We start from the raw sequence: 17,543 nt of genomic DNA, 5'->3' as shown, positions 1-17,543 counted from the left end.
AGCAAGGTAGAGCCCTGAAGTGAATTGAGAAATCTCCCACTTTGACCTTCTCAGTGGACTCTTTCCTGGCTGGTAATCTACTCTGGGCAGTTCAAGGCAATTCATTAAATGTCTCTTATGCCAGCTTGCTGTGTTCTAGCCTGTGAAAGAAAGCTTTGTATACACTGAAATCCTCTATGAAAGAAGTGGCAGGCAGACAACAGTTTAACTGATGAGGGGGCTACAGAAAAACCTATCAAAGTGAAACTTCCTTGGGGTGCCTGCTCATCCTCCTTACTTGCCAGTGCATGAGCTGCATTTCTGGGTTAGATATGCTCATATAATGGCTGAATTCTTGTGGGTGAGCTGCTGCTCTGCCTTGTCTGTCCTTGAAGACCTCATTACAATTCCATCAGCCAGGAATGTTACCTGCCAACTGTACTCACCTCTCAGATAGCTTCTTAGCTCTAATATGGGTGGGTTGTTTGGCATCTATCAAACTCTTAAACTGACCTTTTCTCTGTAACTGGCAAGTATAGACTGTGAATCTTTTGGTTATTGTCTGTTCTTTGTGGTTTCTGCAAGATGGCATTGGGAGTCTGGTGCTGGCTTCTGTTAGTGCAGGGACTTAAATGCTTGGCCAGCTGTTAGTGAGGGGGAAGGGAGAGGATTAGGTTAAGATCAGGTGTTTTGTCTCTTGCTGAAGTTTAGCTGTTCCTGAGTTGAAATATCTGCTGTGACTGTCTTCACAGGGGTTCTTGGATGAGGGAAGAGACGAGAATGTTGACTCTATGATTAGAAGGCTTGATTTATTATTTTATGATATATATATATATATATAACATTATCACTATACTAAAAAGAAATGGAAAGACAGGTTTCTTTAGATGCTAACTAAGCTAAGAATAGAAAAGAAAAAAATGATAACAAAGGCAGCTCTCTTGGACTCTGTCCGAGATAGCTCGGTCCTTGATTGGCCATTAATTATAAACATCTAAGATGAGCCAATCACAGGTGGACCTGTTGCATTCCACAGCAGCAGATAACCATTGCTTACATTCTGTCCTCTGAGGCTTCTTAGCTTCTCAGAAGGAGAAATCCTAAAGAAAAGATTTTTAGTGAAAAGATGTCTGCGACAATCTGCTGTTGTGTTTGAGCAGAGTTTTCTCAGCTGTGAGAGTGGAACTGGTGGACAAAACTGTGCTGTTCTCAATATCTCTGAGTGCTGGAGACTCAAAAAATTTGCACTTATATTCCAGTGACTAAGAAGTTGTGCAGCCACTCTAATACGTGGGGTTGCTTTGTGGATGATCTTGAAACAGCAGAGTAGCACTGTTGTAATATTTTGTGTAGTGTTGTCAGCTGGCTCTGAGGAAAATGAAAAAACAGTGTGAAAGTCTGCTAAAACATAGCATGTTAAAAAAAATAGAAATCTCCTCCTTGGTTTTACATAAGTTTTTCCTTTTGTTTTGTAGACTTCTCCTTGTTGGATAGGTGGAAACACCGAGCCATTGACCGGGTTTACATGGAGAGGTGGATGTGAACGGGAAACCACTGGCATTCAGATTTGGAGTGAAGTGTTTGTAATTGAAAAACCTAATGGAACAAAGGTGAGTGCTTAACTTACCTTGATTTACTCAAGGTCTCCTTTGCAGGAGTTGTAGGCTTCCTGGTTTGGTTGTGTAGTGGGTTGGGTTTTTTTTTGGTTTGATGTTTTTTGGGTTTTTTTTAATAAACCAGAGAGGCTGTGGATGCCCCATGTGGGAGGTGTTCCTGGTCAGGTGCAGTGGGGCTCCAAGCAACCTGGTCTACTGGAAGGTGTCCCTGCCTTTGGCAGAGAGATTGGAACAAGATTATTCTTAGAGGTCCCTTTCAGCCTAAACTGTTTTTATCATTCTAAAACTTTTAAATAGGATTTTTGCCTCTGTGTATACTTTTAATGTCATGGATTTCATGGCTGCTGTTTGGACATTGGTTGCTTTCCTTTGCACTGAGCAGCTGTGTAACATATCTGGAAACTGTTATCAGTGTAAGGCTGGAGATTGATTCTTACAACCCAGTAGAAAACTTCAACAATAGTCTTATTCTGAGTACTTTGTTTTGGCAAAGTCTGCCCTGTCCAGGCTGCTGGGTGGGCTATCCTGGGGATGTTGTAAATCTGTAATGGCTATAAATACCTTCTACAGGCAAATGCTGGGGGGAAAAGCTCTGTAACACACGCTGTTCTTTGAAGGGTGAGACTATGTTCTAGCTGTGTTCTAGTAAAGTGTAGTGCATGGCTGTAAGTACTTCAGGGTCTGGAAGCTGGTCCTTCCATATAATTTTAGCAAGCAGTCTATAAAAAAAGGACTAAGTCTAACAGTGAGAAAAAAGCACTACCTTGATTCTTTTTTAACTCAAGTCAGTTTGACTGCAAAGTTTACTTGGAGGTGTTTATGCTGAAACCAAGTGTTAATGTCATTAATAAATATTTACTCCACAATAGTGGTGATGATCTTGAACTATTTGTGTTCTGAACCATTGGTTTTAGGTTATTTAAATTTCATACCCTTTGCATTTGCAAAGGAAACATCTGATGCCCAATTTGTGGGACATGGATTTTAAAAATAGTGGCTTAGTGGTGTTTAACAAATTTCACAGCTAACCAAACATTTCTCTGGTTAAAAACCAGTTATGTGTGAATCTGCTTATGCTTTGGGAACAAATCACTCACTTGTTCTTGCTTCTCAATGGGAAGGAGAAGGGAAGTGTAGCAGATCTCAAAGATGGGAGTTCAACTGATAAACTTTTTTCATTAATATCACTTCCTTTCTTGTTGTTCCAGCAGACAGTATCAATTATCTTGTTTTCTGCTGAAAATAATTATCGTTATATATATATATATGTGTGTGTGTGTGTGTGTGTATTTATAAGTAGCATCTTACTCCTAGCTCTAATAAAGAGAGATCTGCCGCTGAGGCTGGTGTTCTTCCAGTGAAGGAGAGCTGTCAGTTGGTCTGCATGGCATCCCCACTGGGCCAGGGAGGGCTGTTTCTCTGGGAGAAGGTAGCCAGGCAAGGCCAGAGGCTGATGGCAGGGCCCTCTGGCTGCTGCTCACTCAGCTGTGGGTGTGTGTAGTCATGTGCAGGGAGCTGGCTGAGGTTTCTTCAGCGGGCACAGGGGCAGGGACTTGAAACAGAACTGATCCCAGTGGCCAGGAGTGTGGAAGTGTCCATGATCTGGTTAACTGCTGCTCTTCTTTCAAACTCTGCAGGTTGCTGTACTACTCATGGATACCCAAGGTGCCTTTGATAGCCAATCCACTATCAAAGACTGTGCAACAGTTTTTGCCCTGAGCACCATGACTAGCTCTGTCCAGGTGAGAATATCCCTGCTGGCAAATAATGGCAGAACCCTCTATCCTGAACATGCCAAGAATATATCCTGAGCCACACTTGGAAAGTTCACCTGCATATCTTCCTCCATCTCTGATTTAAAATTCCATACTTATTTTCAGTGTGGTACATAAACCAGCCAAGTTACTGTGTGGAATCAAGGTTATGCAAGGCCAGGCTGTATTAAATTGCTGACAGAACTGGGAAATCCCCTTCCCCCCAAGATGTCAAAGTAGCAACTGCTTCTTTACAGATGTGTTACAGAATCTTTTTTAAGGCTGTAGATACAGTTTAGGGTGACAGTATGCTATGATCAGCCAAACTTTAAATTGCTGCTTATGTTCAAGTGTCAATTAAACTCCTGAGAATTGTGCTATACTCAAAACTACTTCTAAGTTTGTGCCTTAGAAGTGCCAAAAGTGAGCAGGCTTTTGAGGGGTGACAAGTGACTTTCTTCAGACATGCCACAACCTAAAAGGAGCAGGACTATGTAGAGCGCTACTTCTGTCCCGTGGAGTTGGCTCTGGTGAATCATTTTTGAATAAGGAGGTGACTTTTGTTTGAGATGTGTTCTGTGACACCTTTCTACTTGCTGGCTTTTGGGTAGTTAGACTTTTGCTGGAGGGAGCAAAAATACTCAATGTGAGAAAGAGACTATATGAATGTAAGACAGTGGTTTCATGTGACACTGTAATTCTCTGGCTGTCTCTTGCAGGTATACAACTTGTCTCAGAATATTCAGGAAGATGACCTTCAGCACTTGCAGGTAGGAATATGGTGAATTTATGTTAAACTGCTTCCAAACTGATAGTCTTGACAATGTTCTAGAAGTTACTGTTCATGTAACTGACTTGGGAGCTGTTTGTTGCTTCATGTAAAACACTGAATTTGACCTGATACTAAAACTGGTCCAATCTGTAAAAACTGTGTTTGCATCAACTCCATGATGCTTCTACTGTGCCAATGTAGAGGTAAAATAGTATGGGCTTCTAATCTGGCTGATTCTTTTAATGTCTGTTCTCTGTATTGCAAGTTCTGAAATTCCTGAGAAAATGAGAAACAAAAATTATTTATGGAAATCCTTAATGGTGAAATTCCAGTGCTACATGTTTTTCATAAAATAGGAAAATGGATGTTGTTTCATAACCAGTTTGTAAGGAAGTGTTGGAGTTTGGGTCAGGCCAGAAAGAGTCTTCTGCCCAGAAGCCATCTCTGTTTTTTCAGCTGAGAAACTTCTGCAGAGTTTTATTCTGCTTAGAAATAAAAGCAGGAGAATGTCTTCTCTTCACCATGGGGTTTTTATCCTCTAATGCAACATCATGTCATGGTCAAAGGCCACTGAATTATGGCTTCATGTGAATGGTGCAAGAACATTATCTCCTTAACTTAAAACCTGTAGCTTTAGAGAGTAGCTTGTGTGTTACCAAATGCCAAGGCCATGACCTTGTCACAGCTTAAAACTGTTCTGTGTGTCTTCAGTGCTGCAGCAGAGTGGCTGCCAATACTGGAAGTAAAAGAGCACTAACTAAAAGTAGTCTTATGCAGGTGTTCTCAATTAGCAAGGTTGTATCACTGGGCCCATACCCCCCACACCCCCCAAAAAACCCAACTGAGCTGTGAAAACAAAAAAAAAATCTGTAGATCATTATTTGAAAGCCAGGCTTCCCTTGAGGCTTTGGTCCTTTAAGAGGCTCGGTGTAATCTGAATAAAACAGTGTATCTCTGTTCTCCTGGAGGGTGAGATTTGAAGGAAGGAAGGGAAGAGAAGGATGATAAAAACAAGCCCTGGGTAGGGGACACCCATGCATTTAGAGTTGCAGCAGGCAATCATGATCTAAGGGAAGGAAAGTCTGAATTTCTGTTTTAACAGGAATTTATGTAATTGTAAAATACTGTTAGTCTCTGACTGCCTTTTGCAGGGAGAGACTGCAAAAAGCAGTCAGAGACTGCTCATTTACCTCATTCCCTTCCTTTAGCAGGGAAGTGAATGAGGTAAAGAGTTTGGGTCAAAGAAGCCAGACTCTTGTGGATGCTTGGCCACTTCACAACTGCTTTTGCTCAGGGTAACAAGGGCTTGGAAATTAAGCTGTGTTAAATTAGTCTTGTAAGTTCCCAGGTGCTCTTGTGATCAACACCAGAACTGCCCTTTGAGCCATAATTTGCCTGAGGCCCTCCAGGAGTTAGTTTAATGCAGAATAATGATTGCCTGGCACTGGAGAGTTCTGGTGTGCTTCCATTGTCTCAGCCTGCAGGAGGCTGGCATCGATCAAGCCCTGCCAGTATTGACGTGTGCTGAAGCAGCCAGCACAGTCCCTAATTCCTGGTCTTGTGGGTGGTTTGGCCTGCTCAGGCCAGCAAGGAATGCTGCTGCTGCTGGTGTTAAAGATAGTGGAAGCACTCCGAGGAAGACAGCTGATACTTGCCTTTTTACTGGAGGGAAGGAACAATTATTAGTTAAGGTCACGAGCTGAAGCAGAGATCTGAGAAGCTGCTGAACTTGGCTTGTATTTAAATGTCTGATATATTGGCTAGAGCCAAGTTCCCTGGGATTTCCAGGAATAAACCTTTTGTGGGAAGTAAGGGGCAAATGTTAGTCAGGCTTACCTCCTTAGCCTAGGAAGCAAGTGTTGGAAGCTGACTTGGTGAGAAATGCAGCCAGCTTTTCTCTGAGAATAGCCTACAAGCCACCCACTTAAAACAGCAGTGTGTTGACAGTTCAGGAATGGCACTGTGAAGCCTGTGGGAATCATGTCTCCTACCTGAATCTTATTGAGGGTTGGTATACTCCTTATTGAGGTTTGTTTGCCATTCTCAACCTGTAGTAAGATGTAAGATTGAAACCTGTCATAAGATATAAGATTGAATGCTTTATTACTTTTTAGTGACGTAATAGAATATTTCACAGCAGAAAAATGTGTTTTCTATATGGCACATCCTTACACTGTTCTTTCTCTCAGTTGTTTACAGAATATGGAAGACTAGCTATGGAAGAAATCTACCAAAAGCCGTTTCAGGTAACTATGTGTTAAATGGATTTAAGCAGTTTAATGTGTAGAAAATGAGCTCAGGATAATTTCTGCAGATAAATTAGTTGGGCGCTAAAGGTAACCAGTTCTTTGCAAGACTAATTTTCCTTCACTATTGACACATGGCTTTGCAAAAACCCAATAGAAAAATGCTGAAGAGGATCACATTTTGAGCAAGTATAGCTTTGTTCTTGAGTTATAAGGCATAAGAGGAATCAAAATGTCAAGTGATATGCAGGTGTTAAGGAGAAAAATTTTGTGCTGCCTTCTTTTTTATTACTCTGAGATATGGTTGGTCCTTGCTGGTGGTAGATGGTTCTGAGAAAAGGTCCTGTTTGGTGGTGGGTGTTCTGTTTAGTTGGTTTTTTAAGCAAGCGAACACTTGCACCACAGAGCTGCTACATTTAGAGCAACCAAATATACCAAAAAACTTACATAGTATCCTTGCTTGTAATCTATAATACATTTAATTTTAGAGCAGCCAAATACTTAAAATAATCACACATGTGATAGAATATTCAACCTTAGGAATGATGCAAACCATTCACTGCTGTTTTCTTCCTGTTGCAGACATTAATGTTCTTAATTAGAGATTGGAGTTATCCTTATGAACATGCATATGGCTTGGAAGGAGGAAAAAAGTTCCTAGAGAAAAGATTGCAGGTAAGTTATCTCCAGTAGTCCTGTTCTGATCTTCTAAGTGACACTTTGCTGTCAAGACAATGATGCATCATGAGCTGGCTCCTTGTGCTAATAAAATACATTTGTGGTATTTCTACTTACAGGCAAAGTTGACATTATTAGGTTCAGAAATAAAAGCTTAAACACACTTTTGTGCTCTTATTGCTTTTAAGAAGATGGTTGATCTTAACTGCAGTGCTGTAAAACTGGTAGCAGTTCTTAATGCCTCTTTTTTCCTTCAGGTAAAGCAAAACCAACATGAAGAGCTACAGAATGTAAGGAAGCATATTCACTCCTGTTTCAGTAATCTTGGGTGTTTCCTGTTGCCCCACCCTGGTCTTAAAGTTGCAACAAATCCAAATTTTGATGGGAGATTGAATGGTAGGAAGCTTTTCATTTTGTGTTTCTTGATTCAGATCACTGAGTTTGTTTTCTTACATGATGAAAGTTAAGCACTGTAATGGTTAGCTATTGAAATGCCTGACTGGAAAATTTAAGGCTAAAAGGTGAAGCTGCAGAATTTAGAAATGTGCATTGTGTGCTCTTTTTAGTGGTTAAAACTAGAGGAATTAAAGCAGGGAGAGGGAATGGATATCTTTGTGTATAGCTGTTCATTGTAATCTGATAACTTGAGACATGCTTAAAGGTCATTAAATGGAGATTCCAAAGATAACTAAGGGCTCCAGAGGGCAGAATTCCCAAGATTAAAGACTTTACTTTCTGGAAAGGCTTTTCTCTAAAAACTTGCTAAACCACAGGTCAGCTCTGAAATGGCTGAAATAAAAGCCACAGGGTTCTGCTGCTGCAGAATGAGAGGCAGTCAGGATTCCTCCAGGGGATGTGTGTTCCCCAACAGAGGTAATGCATCAGGATGGCAAAAGCTGTAACAGTGAGTTACAGTGGTGGGGTGCCAGCCCCTGCTGTGCTGAGGGCACACACCTGGGAGGTCATTGTGCATTGGTGTAATTGGGGAAATGCACTTGAAAGGACAGTGACACCTTGTTCTCCCAGTTAAGATTGGTACATTAGGAGTAGCTGGAATTTACTAAAGCTATATTATGTATGTAAGCCTTTAAATACCTTAAAAATGCAGTTCAGAGTTTTGATGTTGTAGATTTAGAAGGATTGTGGGCTATCAGTGTTCCTTTAGGATATACAAGATTGAAAACTAACCACCTTTTTCTTGAAATTGATTGAATTTTACTAGATATAGATGAAGATTTTAAGAATGAACTGCGGAATTTGATACCGTTACTGCTTGCCCCTGAAAACTTGGTAGAAAAAGAGATTAGTGGATCCAAGGTGACCTGTAGAGATCTTGTAGAATACTTCAAGGTAAGCAAACTCATACTAATTATTTCTGTTAATAGCTTAAAAGTCAGTATTCTAATTTTAGGCCATGTTGTTCCCAGAGAAGATAAGGTATCTAGGCTAACACTCACTGATCAGCTCGCTTTTATTTTCATTTCATTACTCTGACTTTCCAGAACTGGCACACTACTTCCTAACAGTACAGCTCTTTGCAAGCTACTGTTAGCCAAATTTGTGGGTTGGTGGCTTTTATTTTCCTCTCTGTGAGTAGGCTGAAATAGCTCAAGCTTTATTAGGTTTTTTTTTCCTACTTTGAAATCCCAGTTGGGTTTTTTTTTTTGTTTTGGTTATTTTGAATTAAAATAGGTCTCATGTAGTTTTTACAGATAGAAAAAGAGCTCTTAAACTGCTAGGTATGCAATGAAAATTTCAGATACTCCCTTTCTGGATTTTTAATATGCAAGGAAGGTGCTTTCTAAACACTTGCATGTGTAGCACCACTGTGCTCTGTAATATTTATGCAGGATACTCACAGCTGTTAGTCTTGAACTTTTTTGGTATCATGGTGACACCAGCAGAAATGTGATAACATAATCTCTGCATCACCTGGGATTGGTCTGGTGTGTGTAGCCTTATTTTTTTTTTTCTTTGGAATTGGAACGACTTAGACAGTTGCCTTGGTGGGAATGATGCCACTGTCTCCTAAAGACAGGAATTTTGCATTGCTACTTTGGGGGTAGAAAAATTGGGCTGATGTTATGAAACGAGCTATGCAAGGAAGGAATTTGAGACCAGAGCTCATTTAACTTCACTTGTAAAACAAAGTAACTTTTTGAAGGAAAGACATGGTATGGGATGCAGAAGTGATGGCTGTTCTGGCAAGTGTAAAATCAGCACGGCAGCACAGAGGTTCACTCTCTGTTTACATGCTTGCACTCTGCTTTTTGCTCCAGTTTTTCTCTAGTAGGACCCACTCAGGTACAGTGCAGGGAGGGCATGTTCAGAAGCAGTTTAGAAAGGAATGCATCCTGAAAACCCAAGTGTAAAACCTCTACTGGAAAGCTGATTTGCATCCTGTATCCATCTGGGGAGCAGTGCTGTGGGGTGCTGCAGAAATGCCATGCTTATGTAACTAAAGAGGACTGCTCCCTTGGGACTGTGCATCTGAAGCTGAGATTGTGAGGCCTGAGTTGGGAACTGTATGGCTTTTACTTGGAGGAAATAGCTACAGAAGCAAGGAGGCTGTCAAGGGAGCAGAGTCCTGTAGAACTCTATATGTTTTTGTAGGTTGTTCTCCAACCTAGAGCATTGCGTACATGGGGACCCTGATAACCTTGTTCTCTCCTCCCTTGGAGCAGGAAATCCTCAGGCCTGAGGCTTGCAGCCAGGGCAGGGAGGGAAGGCAGCAGTGGTGAGAAGAGAGTGAGGACAGACCCCCCCTCAAGGGGCTGAGAGTGGCCTTGCTGGTGTAGCTTGCACAGCTTGTCCAAGGCCCTGGAATGGCTGCTGCTGCCTGCTGTGCCCCACTTCCCTGTCCCCAGGAGCTGTGCCAGGGGCCAGCTTGTGGGGGCTGGACAAGAAATGAAGTGTGTGTTCTCTTCCAACCCCCTGAAACCCGGGGGAAAGAAAGGACCCCTGAGGATAAGTGGGGTGGGGCACAGTGGGATAGGCTGCCTGCTTAGCTTCTGGAAGTGTTTTGTCTGCTCAGCTCTGTCTGTACAAAGTGCCTTGATCTGTTTTTTTTTTTCCTCCTACGCTTCAGTAGATCAAGGCATGTGGGGAAATGTAAATATTGGTTCTCCCAGCACAGGGGTAAATTTGAGCCGACCTCTTGCCAGAAAGGCTGGGATAGTCATCTCCACTCTTTTGTTATGGGTGAAGATTCCCTGTATAGCAAAGACCTTATGTATTTGAGGGAGTAGAAACCTGCTGTCAAAACCTGTCACATCCTGGGACAGTGGTGATGTCTCCTCAGGGTGCTCTGCTGCCCTGCTGGGCCCCAGTCTCAGGCATAGGAAAGTGAGGGGGGAAAATTGCCAGACTTCTGTGAAGAAAATTGCATAATTTAGTATTCAGCACTATTACAGAGAAATAATCTGTGCTCTTTGTATCATCCCTCATTTCTTATTCTCCTCAAACATAAATGTTTAGAAAAATAAACTCTTTTTTCCCCCTCCCATTTAGGCTTACATTAAAATCTATCAAGGAGAGGAGCTACCTCATCCAAAATCTATGCTGCAGGTATTTTATTTTCTTTCACATAATCTAATTAGATGATGTGTACTTTATAAGTTCTTTTCAACTGAAGAACCATGACTGCTGTGGGCCTGAGTCTCTCCCCCGCAGCTGTAGTTCTGGAATGATTTGTGTGCTTTGAAAAGCCCCCTGAACTGTGATGGTTGGGTACTTTTCCCTCAGTTTCATCAACCAAATGAAATTAAATCACCAAATAGAGCTGGAGTCTGTCTGGTTGGTTGGGTTTTTTAGCTGCTTTACTGTCTAAGCATTGTTTTCCTGTAACTTGCTGTTTGGCTGAGAGATATCCAGAAAAGGACATCTTGCAGCTTTAACTACAATAATTGTCCCTGATATGATACAGGTAGAAAATAAGACTTAAATTCTTGACAAACTTGACAATTACCATTTACACCAAAACTGTACATCTGTAATGTAGAAATAATCCCAGATTCCTTCTTTCCTCTTGGGTACTGGAAGTAATCCAGTACCAGGATTAAAATATAATAGTTTAGTGACCCTTATGTATTTATTAACAGTAGAGCATTCAGAGGAGATTGCTCATGATGAAAAGCCTGTAGGAGCAAGCTGAGGTTTGTTTGCAGCTGTGCTAGAAAGCTGAAGAACGGCAGCAATATGTTTTAATGTCTGTTGCTAAACTTCTCTTATTTTTGTGTGGCCTTTTCCTGGCCATCAGGAGCTCTGGAGGTTTTGGGGGTATGTTTGGAGTGCAGTGCTGTGTAAAACCTGGGAATGCTGTGAATGACACAGGATGCTCCATGTTTTCTAGGCAACAGCTGAGGCGAACAATCTTGCTGCTGTGGCAGGAGCAAAAGACTTGTACAGCAAAGGCATGGAGCAGGTATGATGGCACAACCTTTCCTAAACACCTACATGCAAACACAGGCCTTCAGCTTCCATGGTGCCCTCTCTGTGTGAGCACTTCAGTGGGGGAAGGTGATTCAGGACCAGGACTTGTGTGTTTTCTGCACTCTGAGCCTGGGTGTGATGCTGGGGAGGTCTGAGAATGGTTGTGTGTGCAGGATTCCCACCTGTTAGTTCCCTCTGTGGCTCTTGACAGGCATCTCAAAACCCTGTGGCACGAAATGCACAAGCAGGTGAGCAGACATTTGTTGTGTCAGGCTTGCACAGGGGTGGAATTCTAGTTCTGTAGTCTCATGCTTCTGAATTGTGGCCATTCATTAGCTGTAAAATGCAAGCATTGAAGCGATTCAAAAGTTTAAAGAAACCCCTTTGAATACAAGAATTACTTTGAAAAACCTGTGTATGTAATTTCCCACTTGCTTCTTCTCTTGAAGATAGTGATCTGATATGATTCTAGGCTGAATGCTGGATGGATTTCATACTTTGATGTAGTGGTAGGCAAGGTTTTATCATAGGAAATTCTGAAAACCATTACCTGTCTCATAAAGCTTAACAGGACTGTGCTTATTGTGAAACTGTTCAACCAGAAAGACCAGTAGGTGTGAGAACATGCTACAAACATAGCTCCCCATTAATTAGGCTAATTGTGGTCTTAATTGCTGAAGTAGTTGTTTTGAAATTAAAGTAAGACCTAGTGCTAGTGGCAGACAAGCCAGTTCCATTTGTTAGCAGGCTGTTTGGAGAATGCTCTGCTGGTTTAAGGGAACTCCTCTATTTCCATTTTGGAAAATGTCTTGAAATAGTAAATGTGTTGTTTATAATAAGTGCCAAGTCTGCCTTCCAAACTTGAATCTTCGATGGTTGTTGAGACTCTGTAGCTGTAAGGTTTCTAACTTGGAGCAGGGAATAAACAGAAACAGATGTTCTTTTAAACAGACTGTTTCCATAGTAATGTTCCCCAGTACTGTATATTTTTATATCACTGTAGAGATATGCACAAATTATGGAATAGTTTTTTATCCAGATGTCTCATATGATGTTCTTTATCTGACACAGCTCTGAAACTTCTATTTTTAAGAACAGAAGTGGGAACTCTTTGGATTTAAAACTCGATTGTGTAAAGGTAGTTCTTGCTGCAGCTTCTGAGTTGTCCTCATGAACCAAAGCCCTCCTTTGCTGAGTGTGCATAACCAAAATACTGTCCCCCTAATGACCTGAAATGTAAGGAACAACAGGTGCAGTGTCACAGAGTATAAGAAAACAGTGGCAGTTATTTGTGTGGTGGCCTCTTGATCCCTCAGCAGCTCCTGGTGTTTAACATGCTCTGGGCAATGTGAAAAATCTGTTCTGAAGGGTGAGACTGGTAGGCATTTTCCAGGGAGTTTTGGTGGATGTCCAGGACTTCATTTTGGGAAAAAGCAGGGATGTGTGTGTGGCTGTTGTCCTGTCCTTCTGGGCTTGCCTGAAGAGAACAGTGGAAGCATGAGTTCAGTCCTGTGTTGTGGGTCTGGGTGTGGTTGGATGGGTGAGGCTCCTGCCCTGCCAGGATCCAAAATACCTTTGGATGGGCCTGGGGCTCCCAGAGCCGAGGGGGGCAGCGAGGGGCAGGTGCTCTCTCAGGGTGTGATTCCATGGTGTCTGCTTCTCCCTCAGGTGTGTGGGGGAGATAAGCCTTACATTGCCCCGTCGGACCTGGAGCAGAAGCACCAGGATTTCCGCGAGAGCGCCATCCGCCAGTTCCGCTCCGTCAAGAAGATGGGAGGGGAGGAGTTCTGCCGGCGCTACCAGGAGCAACTGGAAGTGGAAATCGAAGAGATCTATGCAAATTTTGTGAAGCACAACGATGGCAAAAACATCTTTTATGCTGCTCGTACCCCTGCCACTCTATTTGCAGTCATGTTTGCCATGTACATAATCTCAGGACTGACTGGGTTCCTTGGCATGAACTCCATAGCTGCCCTGTGTAATCTCGTGCTGGGGATGGCTCTTATATCGTTTTGTACTTGGGCATACGTTAAGTACTCTGGGGAATTCAGAGAAGTTGGAACAGCCATTGATCAGATCGCTGAAGCTATATGGGAACAGGTTGGTATCTGTCTTTATTGCAAAATCTTGCTGTCTTGAGCAGACATATCAAACAGCTTCTGTTCAGTGCTGAGAGGGAAAAGCTGCTCTAGACCTAATAGAGAATGCTAGTGCTGCCAAAGGGAAAATCTGCTCAATAGTGTGACTGCTCTCTTCAGGAACAGATGCTGCACACAAGGAACGTTAAATAAGCTTAGGATATTATCAGAGAAGTGCTGCTTAAGGTGCAGAAGGTTATTTAGGCGGTAAAGGGGACTCTTCAAAACTCTCTTTCCTTATTCAGAGCAAGGAATTGATTAGTCCTTGGAGAGAACTGGCTGAGTGATGGGTTTCAGCAGCTGCTACCAGAGAGTGCACAGCAGGTTTCGTCCATCAGGGAGACTTGTGCTGTCTGTGACAGCTTCAGTGGCTGCAACTGCTGTTTGCAAGGAATACTCAACAAATTCCTAAAAGAAAAGATGTGAGTGTAAGGACAGCAGAGATGGAGGACAAAACTTTCTGCATAGAGATTTTGCTGCCTGAACTCAGTTGTTACAGTAAGGCAAATGTAGAGAATTCCTGACCAGTGGTTTTTGGAGCATTCTGACTAGCTCTGTCCCGTGCCAGCAGAAGGAAAGCACTTTCCTGCTGTTGTTATTGGAAATAAAGGGTGCACTGAGCTTATCTGGGGTGACATTAAAGTGTGTCCTGTGAGGCATGAGCAGATAACTAACTGGAGCCTTCTGCACAGATGCTTGCTTCCACAGCTGGAAAATTCCTGTGTTCAAGGCTGATCCTAGGCACTGGTACACTAGGCCTGTCTGAGCAACCTGCTGAGGGTCCCAGTCAGGTTTTGAGTTACACTGGAGCAGAAAAAATGGATTCTTAAAACTAGGGAAATGAGCATCAGTAAATAAATTGGTAGCTAAATCTTGAGTAAGCACCACTCATTAGTGATTAAAATTGAGGCTCTCCAGTAGTAATGGAGCTGCTGCTGCACTGAAGGCTTGGTTTGGCTGCTACCTTCCCTGGGAGGGGGAGAGCTTGGCTTATGCTGGCAGGAGCTTGCCACTTGGGGGCTGGAGGAAGGTGGTCTCCAAAAGCCCTCAGCAGTGTTGCTGTTAGAGCTGCACATCACCAGCAATATGCAAAGCACTGCAGGTCCTGTCTGAGTCACTCTGATTAAATACTCATTCTTGCTGTTGATTTTTCTGAATCTCTGCCTTTCTTTTCCCTCCTTGCTTCAGAGGAATCCCAGGAAGGTGAGAAGTTACTGGCAATCAGGTTTTTTTTTGTTTTTCTGAACTTGATTGAGTTTCTGCTATGTTGTGAGAGCCATTTTTCCTAACAGCTGAATTCGTGTTTTAGGTGTTTTCCAAACTCTTTGAAGTCCTTAGACGCCGAACGGTTCGTCGTGCTCTCACATCAGTGCCGCGACAGCGACTCTCATCCAACAATAACAAGAAGAAAAACTAGCCAGTATTTTTAACTTTCTTTCTGTATCTGAAGTGTTCACACTTACACATATAGGACAATAAGCTGGACCGTCTGGGCCGGTCTGCATAAATGCTGTAACCATACCAGACTGATGCTGCATATGGGGTATGGAATTGCACATCCATCTTCTAGGAACTGTAAAGTGGTTTGAATTCAGTGAAATACTGCTGTGTAGGAGGGGTATCACTTGTGTCCATAGCATGTGACTGCTTTAACCTCATTACTCTAGCAGCAAAATTCATTTCTCTTTCAGTTCATGCCACTTTGTGTCAGACTTCATCATTCTAAATTTTTTCATGATTTCAAGTCTCATCTCTTTATATGATTTTATATCTTCTTTTCCTTGGTTACCTCATTTTCTTGTTTCTTTTGCACATCTCTCATTCCACAGGTGTTGAAGCCCATGAGTGATAATTTGATGGAGGATCATATGAGGCAGTCTGTAAAAAACTCTATCAAAGCAGGCCTGACCGAGCAGGTGGCTCACCATGCCAGACTAAAGACAGACTGACAGTTCGTCTCCTCTTCAACTCTGCCCTCTCATCCTAGACGTGCTTGCTGTACCATGAGAACTCAATAATAAAAAAAAAAAAATAAAAATAAACCAAAGTTTACAATCAACTGTAGAAGTAGTTTAGTGTGATTGGCTTCACAGATTGCTGCCATCACTGGGGAAGAGTTACATTTGTCAGTGCTCAGCTTCTCAGACAAACTGGTGCCATGGAGCCCGCTTGGGTGGGAGGGAGTGGGTCAGCTTTATGCAGTCTTGGTGCCCCGCGTTTGGGGGAGGGAGGGGGAGCTTCCCCAGCGTTGTGAGTCCGTGCAGGCTCTGGCTTACAGGGCGAGCCTGTCCCCTGCAGCAGCTGACTTCAGGGAAGTGTCATGATCAGCCCCATCCAGCTGTGCTCTCCCCGAGAGCACCACCCCCGCCAGCTCCCGCGAGTGTTTCTGTGCGCGGCCGGTGCAGCCATCGGAGCAGCCCCTCCATTACAACATGTCTCCTGCTTTCTTGCCTTGTCCCAGTGTTACACAGATGCATGTGCTGGTTCCTCACGCAGAACTGGGCTGTCAGGGAGGCAGTGGCTCAGCACAGAGGGTGTCTCGCCTTGAACTCGCAGACCTGGTCCCGAGGGAGGTGCATATCGGAACTGAGCTGTCTTTTTCTGCAGTTTAGCCTTCATGTATATAATATTGCCATTAATTCTACTGGGGAAGAAATTCCATCCAAAAATGTTGCCTACAGCTACCAAGCAATGAGTTAGGATTGTCTGTACAGTGTGTTTAGTTTTTATTTTTTAAGAAATCACAGATAGGGCATGTATATGAAATATAAATATATAAATACGATTTTGTATCAAAGTTTTGTAGTTTATGGCAAAACCTGGTTCTGTGGTAGCTAAGTGCAGTTCCTGTAAAGGAATGTTTGTGGCTCATGTAAATGTGTGAATGCATCAACAATTTGAAGTTTTTTGATATATTTGTGATATTTACCTGCCTTGAGCACTGCAATCTCTCACCCCCTTGGAAAAATCAATGGGAATGTTTGTTGTGAAACTCTTGTCTTCTGTTGCATTTTAAAGTTATTTCCTGTAATTTATTTTCAGTACATTATTAAAATCAGTTGTGTATATATGAAATGAAATCCGTGCTTATTTTTAAAAAATGTTCAAGAATTGTATTCTACTACATAAACTATGTCAAATACTTATCCTGACAATTATATGAACAGATTTGTTCTATTGTACTTCATAGCTTTCTATTGAAGCCGATGTTCCTCTCATGCTTGTCTCTGGAAGGTGACCTCTGTCCAGCTCATACCCCCTCCCTGTATAGGAAAACCTCCTGCTGTTCTTAAGCACGCTTTTGACTTGTGGAGTTGCTTGTCAGATTCTGCCCTCCGACAATTGTATCACTCTGAAATCTTGTTACTGGCTTTACTTTCATTCTTGGCTAAATCAGTATCAACTGTGTGGAATGTAAAGGCAGCTAAACAATTAACTGCTGTAGTTTCAGCTGGAAATGGCTGTGTGCAATAGCTGGGTTGTTTGCATTCCTAAATGGTAACAATTTTCATCAACATTTGAGCTTTAACATCTCCCCTCTCTTGAGTGAGGGAAATCATCTGTCTAGGACTAAAGCAATTGCACTGTGACTTTTGCACTGCAAAGAACTGCTGGGGAGTGGTGGTTACCTGCCCTCTGCAGGTGAGGGCTCAGCTCCAGGGGAATGATGCTAAAGATGAGGTAGGAATGTCGCATTTTATGATATCTCAACCTGTACAGATTAAATACTGTTATTCAAACAAGCCCGTGCTCTGGTGATTAATCTCTTATGAACCAAATGAGTCACACGGGGGCTCGCAGGGCCAGGCCTGCCCTTGCTGCTCGCGGTCTCCAGGAAGGTGCAGGTCAGATTTGAGGCTGTGCCCTGCGGAGATGGCAAAAGCAGAACTCTTCATAGCATGTTGTCAAGGAGTTGGGAGGCTTCATAC

General features: G+C 42.6%; 1 protein-coding gene across 5 annotated transcripts in view; it reads left to right on the top strand.

Moving 5' to 3' along the window:
- The window catches only part of ATL2 (atlastin GTPase 2), a 37,692-nt gene extending 20,335 nt beyond the window's left edge, over positions 1–17,357 (top strand). The window contains exons 3-15 of one of the 5 annotated variants that reach the window (XR_010783330.1): positions 1,455–1,589; positions 3,233–3,337; positions 4,069–4,119; positions 6,311–6,367; positions 6,950–7,042; positions 7,303–7,441; positions 8,268–8,395; positions 10,556–10,612; positions 11,397–11,468; positions 13,145–13,576; positions 14,803–14,817; positions 14,924–15,157; positions 15,444–15,558. Coding sequence is in view for 4 of the 5 variants with exons in the window: in XM_066546389.1 (XP_066402486.1) it covers positions 1,455–1,589; positions 3,233–3,337; positions 4,069–4,119; positions 6,311–6,367; positions 6,950–7,042; positions 7,303–7,441; positions 8,268–8,395; positions 10,556–10,612; positions 11,397–11,468; positions 13,145–13,576; positions 14,803–14,817; positions 14,924–15,031 (1,392 nt within the window). In the remaining variant the exon portion in view is untranslated. Of the gene's footprint in view, positions 1–1,454; positions 1,590–3,232; positions 3,338–4,068; positions 4,120–6,310; positions 6,368–6,949; positions 7,043–7,302; positions 7,442–8,267; positions 8,396–10,555; positions 10,613–11,396; positions 11,469–13,144; positions 13,577–14,802; positions 14,818–14,923 lie in introns of all 5 variants that reach the window. The other 4 variants (XM_066546389.1, XM_066546388.1, XM_066546391.1 and 1 more) reach the window with 4 other exon arrangements.
- Positions 17,358–17,543: the final 186 nt, after the last annotated feature.

This window comes from Molothrus aeneus, chromosome 3 (genome assembly GCF_037042795.1).
Source record: "Molothrus aeneus isolate 106 chromosome 3, BPBGC_Maene_1.0, whole genome shotgun sequence".
Lineage (NCBI taxonomy): Eukaryota > Metazoa > Chordata > Aves > Passeriformes > Icteridae > Molothrus > Molothrus aeneus.
This window is presented reverse-complemented; position numbering and strand designations above follow the sequence as displayed.